This window comes from Helianthus annuus, chromosome 11 (genome assembly GCF_002127325.2).
Source record: "Helianthus annuus cultivar XRQ/B chromosome 11, HanXRQr2.0-SUNRISE, whole genome shotgun sequence".
Taxonomy (NCBI): domain Eukaryota; kingdom Viridiplantae; phylum Streptophyta; class Magnoliopsida; order Asterales; family Asteraceae; genus Helianthus; species Helianthus annuus.
The window spans coordinates 48,553,053-48,562,190 of record NC_035443.2 but is presented as its reverse complement, the minus strand read 5'-3'; the positions used below and the strand labels follow the sequence as shown (position 1 = coordinate 48,562,190).

Below are 9,138 nucleotides of genomic sequence, written 5' to 3'. Positions count from 1 at the left end.
AACTGAGCAAGCTTCTCGGAAGTTCCAGCAGATTTCTGGCAAAGAATAGATCTCCTCTTGCTTAATGCTTCAGCTTCAGCCAAAAGCTCATCAACCTCCAAGTCTAAAGCATCACTTGATAGATCACCAGCATCAAGTGATTCCCCATCCATGCTTCCACTATAACCCGAACTATCTTCATCTTCCGAAGATTCACCAGCAGACACGGGTTCAACTACCTTCTCAACCACTTTAGCATAACATGCTGTTCCACCATTTCCTCCTTCTCCAAGCTGAAGGTTCCAGTTACAGATTTCATCAGCTTGAACAACCAATCCTCTGTGGGGATTAGTGTTTGTAGATCCAGATGCATTTCCTCCAACAGGAACTATTGATCTGACAGTATTGTTGTTCTGTTGCTGTTGTGGCTGTCCTTGATTCCTGAAGGGATTCTGATTTCCTTGCTTAGGTGGCTTCTGACACTCCCGCTTGAAGTGACCCTTTTCACCACAATTGAAGCAAGTGACAGCATTCTTATCAAAACCATACTTGGTGTTGTTGTTGCTTTCCAAGTTGGTTCTCCCCGTCCTTTCCATAAACTCCTTTGCTCTTCGAATTGCACTAGCAAGAGCCCATTTGATATCCATCATTTCAAACTCTTCTTTATCCACTTGCTGATAATCTTCATTGGTTAGATTGATATTCCCAATCTGACCTGCAACTAATCCACAATAAGCACTAACCAAGGTATTCAACATCTCCATATGCTCCTTGGCTATTTCGACAGTGACTTTGGAAAAGTTTGAAGTGTCTAATCTGACTGTGTTCGGATTGGAAGTGGCTTGAAAGTTTGAAGAGTTTCCATAAAACCCTTGCTGTTGCGGTTGTTGCTGCTGAGCTCTGCTTGGGTCTAAGAAAGGCGGTGGTGTGAATTGCTGAGCTGTCTGTTGTTGAGAAGAAGAATCTGGTCTTGAATACATCATCGTGTATGCTGAAGGATCAAACTGATTTGTTGTGGAAGGTCCGGTGTTTGAGATGAAAGCTGTTTGAAGCTTCGCGTGTTGAGAGGCTGGTTTTTCTCCACTGATACCTCCTTCAATCCCATAGTACATCTCTGGATTTTGAGGAGTTAGTGTTCTTTTTGCCTTAAGCTTTTCTTCTACATCCTTGTTCTCCAATCTTTGAATTAACTCATAAACGGTGATTGTGTCTAGAACACCATTTTCTTTAAGAATTTCAAGAAAACTGCTCCACTTTGATGGTAAGCTATCAGCAAATCTCTTCACCATTTCTTGTGGAGTGGCAGTGACTCTAAAAGCAAACATCTCGCTCAACAAGTGATGGAACCTTGTAGATAACTCTGCCAAAGTCTCATTCTCCATACACGTGAATCCTTCAAACTCTTTCTTCAGTAATTCTTGCTTGATCTTTCTAGATTGAGCATTTCCTTCACATCGTAACGTGAGCATATCCCACAAGCTTTTAGTAGTCGTGCAGTAAACAAACTGGTGGTAAATGTCTCTGTGAAGAGCTTGTGTGAGAATCATGAATGCTTTCTTTTCTAACTCAAATTTCTTCTTATCATCATCAGACATAGTGCTGTAAGTTTCTGGATTGGATCCTGCAACTTCCAACTCATTTTCAAATGGGGTGAAGAAGCACATCCATAGATCTTGACCTTGCCCCTGAACATAAGTTCTGAGCCTTTCTTTCCACCATCCCCAATCATTGATGTGATTTAGTTTTGGCGGTTTTGTGCTTGTACCAGTTTCACTGTCGTTCTGCATCATGGCTTGGATGCTGCTGCTTTGATTTGTGACCAATGCCCATTGATTTGCAGTTATCATTGCAGCTTGAGGTGGGGCAATAGCCTGCATCCATGCAATTTTGTTGAAATCTGACGCAGATTGCGTGGCTGATGATTGCGTAGCTGATGATTGTGGAGTCAAAGATGTTGTAGTCCACGCGGATGGATCCCACTGACCGTTTGTTCCCATTTTATAAAAATTAATATATTAAGTGAAAATTAATTTAAAATTTGAAAAACAAGTTTTTCTTTTTGAAAATTCAATGTTCACAAACTATGTTAATATGTTGAAAAGAAACAAACAGCCGAAAGATCCTGGATCGAAAGACCTGAAAAACACAACTGTTAAACTTAAACAGATAAGGATCGAAAGATAATACTTGTTCGAAGGATCAACAGTGTTCGAAAGATCACTGTTGAATTTCGAACAATAATTTCGAAAGATTCTCCAAGACGAAGGATCCTTATCTTTCGAATAGTAACAGTAGCTCGAACAATATATCCTTCGAAAAGATTCCTTGGCTCGAAAGATAACTCACAGACTTCGAAGGATGTTCGAAGGATGAATATCTGTCGAACCTCCTTTGATCGAAAGATAGTCTTTCGACTTCGAAGGATATCTTTCGAACAGATCTGACACAGTTGACAAAAGGTGATAGGTTGGTGAAAAAGGTGATTGGTTGGTAGACAACTTTCGGCAGAAGGTATGTTCAGACCTTACCTTTTCACCAACTCAGATTTGACTAATAAAAAATTGCCTAAAATAGAAGGTTCTTATCCAGAAACCGGTCACCGGAGTTAGCCGGAATTTTGGCCGGAAATTACCAAACCTTTTAAAACAAGATTTTAAGTTACCCAAACCTTCCTTTAACACACCCGGTTAGTTTAGAACACGTTTTTACATCAAGAAATCCAAGAAAAACACTAAAAACGGGTGCTAAACCAAGTGAGTTTTGTCCAAACACTCCAAAGTCTTGTATAAACTCGGTTTTTAACAAGGAAAAGAGCCATGGCTCTGATACCACTTGTAGGTCCCCCGGAGGTCGAGGTTAAACCTTATCCTTGTTATGTTTAACACACTAGCAAGTGCGGAATCCAAGCTAGAATGCAAACCGGTAGTTTATATGAGAACACAAGCTACAAAGAGAAAGGTAGACACACGAGATATCAAAGTTTTCTCTTGTATTTCAGTGGACACGGTTACAGCCCTTGACCAAACTGAAAATACTCTCTACGAGACTTGGTTCACTCACATACAACTCTATCGGATGTCTCAAAATGTCTTCCTGATGTCTTTTTTTGAAATGAACCCATACATGGGTATATATACCCATAACAGATAGATTGTGTCGAAGGATCAGAATGTCTGTCGAAAGATCATCTATCGACCAGAAACCTTCCGAAGGATCCACATATACCTCGAAGGATGGTATATCCTTCGAGGTCCATTTGTATCCATCGAAGGTTATCCTTCGAGGTCATCGAAGGATATGAACAATCCTTCGATGACATCCTTCGACACAACATATGTTACAAACTAAGTGTTGACTGTTTGGCCAAGTCAAACCAGGAGGATGGTTGACTTGGTCAAACTTACATCCAAACACATATACAAACCACAAAAGACGTAAACAAGACTAACAAAAGACATCGTTTTATAACATTACAAAATACAGACAAAGTACAGACACAAGTGCACCAACACTTATGTCATTATTGTATCATAAGTCTTAATATATAAAATTACTTTAAAATAAATTTAAACCTCTGGCAAGAAAACCACTACCCATATCCATGTATACTTTAATAGCCAGCAGAGGTTGAAGGTTGATACAATGCCATTATATCAGCAGAGGTTAATTGCCGGAAATTTCAAATTCAAAATGCATGGGAATACGTAATTTGCAATTAATGCATGTCACTCACTCACTCATGTCAATCATCTTCTTATATAAGGTTTTTCTTCTCATTTACCTCCTCATATATCATCACACTCCCATCTTCTCTGATTTCGGATTTTGAAATTTGAATTCATTCCAAATTAGAAGCATGTCAACGTCAGGTGAGAGTAACAATCTTAGTTTTGTTAACGATTTGAATCCTGAGAAAGATATGTGGCACATGAAAGCGAGGATCATCCGAAAATGGAATCAGGGTTATAAAATGTATCCCATCTTCATTGATGAAAAGGTAATTTGTATTTGTGTTTTTTCCGTTCTATCAAAGACTGTAGGTTTTGTATGCTAAAAAATACTTTGTTTAAATGTTCTTCTGGGTGCTAAGATTCAAGAAGGTATTAAAAATCATTTGATACCTGTTTTTGATGGACAACTTCAAGAAGATGCTGTTGTTATTCTGTCGAAATTTGGTGCGGGTGAAAATAAAGATTTATATAAAGTTGTAGCACATGACTTATAAAATCAACTTTTATCGATGCACAATTGTTACACATGTGAGAGATTGGCAAGGTTTTGAGAATGGTTTCAACTTTAGAGCTTATCAAGATATTCTTCAAGGAGAGGCAGTAAAATCTTTGAGTGTTGGTAGTGTATATTTTTGTAATCATGTCTTCTCTGTATAAAATTAGAAATTTTTACTTACTCTGTTGTATAATGTGATCATATAGATGTTGTTGGATCTGTGGTTTGGTGTGGAGATCTTGAATTCTTTGGCGGACCTCCAAAAGAAACTAAGAGGATGAATTTCGATATTCAAGACTTGGAGTAAGTGGTCGTTTACATGTTCAGTCATGTACAAATGATTGTTTGTATTTAAGGTGCAATGAAGTTAATAAATGAGATCAAGAATGTTGGTATTTAATGTGGAATCATGATATCATGATAATGGTAATAAATGAGATCAATAGTGTTTGTATCTAATGTGAAATCATGGTAATAAATGAGAACAACAATTTATTCTTCAAGTGAATATGTTAGTTAATTTGTGGTTCATTTATTACTTTAATAAATGCTCATAAATTTCCTTTGATTTTATGTTGTTATTCATTCAATTTAGTTTTGATTTTATAGATTATAAAAAAAATGGCCATATGAATATTGTTTTCATGTAGGGGTATGTTTTTGCGATGTACTATGTGGAATGATTATGCTCTACAGTTTAACGACTTCATCTCTAAAACCCCACCTCATGAGCATGTGATGGTTGTTATACAACACGAAAAGTGTAAAGAATGGAAAGCTAATTTTTGTTAGTTTCTGCAAATCATAACTATACTCTTTATTTTTGGCAATATAATAACAGGTTGACTAAATATTTATATACTTTTGCATGTAGATCAATTTACAGTTCAAAGTGATAAGTTTGCAACTCGACTGTTTCTGAATGAAGAAATCGATGAAGTTAATCAGCTAAGGAGGAGGTAATTTGTCAACATAATTTGGACTGTATATATTTTGAAGTCAAATACTTTGTTTCATGTTATCTGTATACTAATTCTAATCATTTGTGGTATCGAATAGTCTTATACTGAATCAAGGACAAGGGAGTGGTTCTACTTCTCAAACAATACTTTCATCTCAGACTGTTTTTCCATTGCATAAAGAATTTGTAATAGATGGTGTGAAGAAACATGTTGATGAGATTAGTGAGATAGAAAAGTTTTCACAGCTTTTTATATAGTTTGGTTAGTTGTTTAGTTTATCACCTACATGTTTGTCAAACTATAGATTACATGTGGATATACTATTTTTACAGGAAATGTCTTGTGTTGTGATGTGTTGTGTTGTGTTGTGTTGTGTTGTGTTGTGTTGTGTTGTGTTGTGTTGTGTTGTGTTGTGTTGTGTTGTGTTGTGTTGTGTTGTGTTATGTTGTGTTGTGTTGTGTTGTGTTGTGTTGTGTTGTGTTGTGTTGTGTTGTGTTGTGTTGTGTTGTGTTGTGTTGTGTTGTGGTTGCGATGATAAAGATTGTGCAAGAAGAGTATGGTTGGTTTTATCCTGCCTGTCGTAAGTGTTTCAAGAAGGTCATAGCTAAAAGTGAATACTTACAGAATCTTGAAAATGTTTATGAAGATATTCTTCATATCGACTGCTTTGGTTTGTCCCAAATGTCATAGTGAATGTACATCCATCACCACAAAGTAAGCAATGATGATTATTTAACATTTTATTTATATAGTTTAAGACTGATATTTCAATATAATTTGGGAGCTTATTTAGGCATTTATATATATTTCAGGTTCAAGCTGCAAGTCCGAGTGCAAGATGAGACTGGTAGTGTTTCTTTTGTTATGTTTGATAGAGATGTTTAGAAGATTGTTGGATTAGCTGCGAGTGATATAAGAGAAAGGAAGTTGAAGACGAATGATACTGAATCTTTCTGTAGGTCCCTCGGAGGATGAGGTCAAACCTTAACCTTGTTATGTTAAATACACTAGCAAGTGCGGAATCCAACCTAGAGTGCAAACCGAGATGAAACAAGCACAAACACAAGACACACAATATTCACCGATTAACACCACTTGTATTAATACGAATGAAAGGTTCGGTTACAAGCTCAATGTTTACAAATCTGTTTTGCAAACTCTCTAAGTGTGTGTGTGTTCTCTGTGAAGTGTCTCTCCTAGTGTCTGTCTATCTCTCGTGTCTATTTTGAAGTGAACACATTACATGGGTATATATACCCGTCACAGATTGTCTGTCCGAAGGATCAGGTAGATTGATCGAAGGATCATCTATCGATGTTAAACCTGTCGAAGGATCTATATATATACCTCGAAGGATGATCTATCGAGGTCCATCAACATCCATCGAAGGTGTCTCTTCACGAATAGGTATGTCTCTTGAACTTGTGGATGAGATTGTATGATGAAGAAGTGTGTCTCCTGCTTTTCCCCTTGCTACCATCGATCAATAGGTATGACTCCAGGAGGAGTAGCATCCTTTAATTGAGTTGGTTACAATCTTCCATCTTTCCACCTTTGGCCCTTGTACTTCATAACTAACCTAATTCTAATATAAACTATCTAATAACTAATTACTAAACAACCCTCGTACTTTAGGATGTGAGGGATTAGAACTTCACTAACAAGATATTTTAGAAATACAAAACTTGTTTGACTTATCTGAATTTGAAACAAATGCAGATGTTGTATGGATTGGGTGCGCAGAAACTGCCGGTGCCTGAAGTTCCGTGATTGGTTGTTGCCCGATGTAAAGGATAAACCAAGCCGGTGAATGCAACGTTGAACTAAATAATACGTCGACCATGTATAGTTATGGTCTAAAGATGATGCCACGAGGATTGAAGTCTGAATTACCGGGAATGAAGTATGCTTACTTTGATTTTTATGGTGCTTGGATCAACCTCTTCCAAAATGAGAGTTATGGTATTATAAATGGAATGAAAAACTTTATTTGTATGGTTTCCATAAAAACACAATGAATTAGAATCCTTCAACTTGGTGTCGCATCATATTTATTTAAAGTTCACTTCAGCTAATCTAGTGGTGCAAACGAGCTGAGTGTCGAGCCTAAGCCTTACACTACTCGAGCTCGGCTCGTTTGGTTGTGTTGAAGCTCGAGATCGGATCGGCTCGAGATGATTTAAGAAAAACCTTAAATGAGCCAAAGCTCGGTTCAACTTTGTTTGCAGTACCTTAAACAAGCCAAAGCTTGGCTCGAGTTTGGTTGTATCTTTATTAAAATATATAAGTTTGAAAGGAGTTAAGTTAACACTAAAAATATTCAAGGCTCATTAAGGCTAGACGAGCCAAAAAGATCTTCCTATTGATCAAGGCTCAAGCTCTGGCCTTGCTAGGTAGCAAAAAAAAACGTAAAATAAAAATAAGAATTTCTAACCAAGTGACTCACGTGACATGAAATGTAGATGAAGTCGAATTTATAGCGACATGTATTACCAAAAACAGCGTTAAGTAGTAACAAACAACGAACAAATCCGGAAAAAACGTAAAACAAAAACAAATAAAAAATAAACTTATTTAACTTTTGTGGTAAAACTATATAAAACAAAAGTATTATTATAAAAATGAAAAATCTCAAAGTTAAAAAGAAAACACACACAAAAAAGACAAAAAGAACATTATTCATCCCAATGTATCAATTAATATATATAGATAAGAGATAATACTATATGAATTACCGCGTTGCGGTGAGGCAGTGTAAAACCGTGCTCCCAGCATTGCCAAGAGAGGGGGTAAAACCATGCTAAGTAGCAACCGGACGAAAATCAAGATCGAGAAAGAAACGTAAAATGAAAATAAGAATTTCTAACCAAGTTACCCACGTGTCATGAAACGTAGATGAAGTCGAATTTATAGCGACATGTATTACCAAAAACCGCGCTAAGTAGCAACAAACGACAACCAAATCCGGAAAAAAAACATAAAACAAAAACAAATAAACTTATTTAACTTTTGTGGCAAAACTATAAAAACAAAATTTTTATTAGAAAAATGAAAAATCTTAAAGTTAAAAAGAAAACGCACACAAAAGACAGAAAGGACACTATTCTTCCCAGTGTTATCAATACAACAACAACAATAATAATACGTCGAATAAATAAAACTCGTAACAGAATGAATGATTTTGTAAATAAAACTTGTAATGGAATGAATGATTTTGTAAGAATGTGGCAATTAAGCAAAAGCCATCATATAAAGTTGCAAAGTTGCATTGTTTTCTTCTTAGAAGGTGTTATATAAAGTTATGATTATAGATTTATAGTTAATATCCAGAATATGAATATTTCTTAAGCTAAATTAATCTATACTTACTATCTATAGTATCTATTAAGGGAGCTTAAATAATGATGTAAATCTGCCTACGTGTCAACCATTCAGCTATGCTACATAGTCCAACACTACAAGAAAGGGAGGCTTTTAGCGGCGACACCATTAGCGGCGACGGTCCTAATGTCGCCGCTATTGGTCGATCCGTGTCACACACCCTGAGACCAAACCCCAGCCGTTGATCAAAATCCTGATCTAACGGTTGGGGACTTAAAAGGCAATACCGGCGACGTAAAGTAGGGTATTAGCGGCGACAGCTGTCTCCGCTAAAAGTCTGTGTCCCACATTAAACCCTAGCCACACAAATCTTATCCTGGTTAAACCAATAGCGGCGACGAATGGTCAATACCGGCGACAGTCAGTCAATAGCGTCCGAGCAATACCGGCGATGCTTTACCGGCGACATGTCGCCGCTAATAGTCAATAGCGGCGACAAAAGCGGTCAATACCGGCGACAGCCGTCGCCGCTAAAGGTGCCTTGTTCTTGTAGTGCAAGGTGATGTCCTAAATCCGATTTTTATTAAGATAAATTACTGATTTGTTTATGAGGGAACTTCAAAATCAAATTCAAAATTCAAATTGTAAT

The 9,138-nt window shown here is 36.8% G+C and overlaps 1 protein-coding gene across 1 annotated transcript; it reads left to right on the top strand.

Annotated features, from left to right (window-relative positions):
* The first annotated feature begins 3,835 nt into the window (after nt 1–3,835).
* On the top strand, nt 3,836–5,425 carry LOC110888226. Its single transcript, XM_022135761.1, has 6 exons — nt 3,836–3,976; nt 4,070–4,160; nt 4,413–4,509; nt 4,857–4,993; nt 5,081–5,165; nt 5,266–5,425. Exons 1-6 carry the CDS (start codon nt 3,836–3,838, stop codon nt 5,423–5,425), a joined length of 711 nt encoding a protein of 236 aa, XP_021991453.1.
* Nucleotides 5,426–9,138: the final 3,713 nt, after the last annotated feature.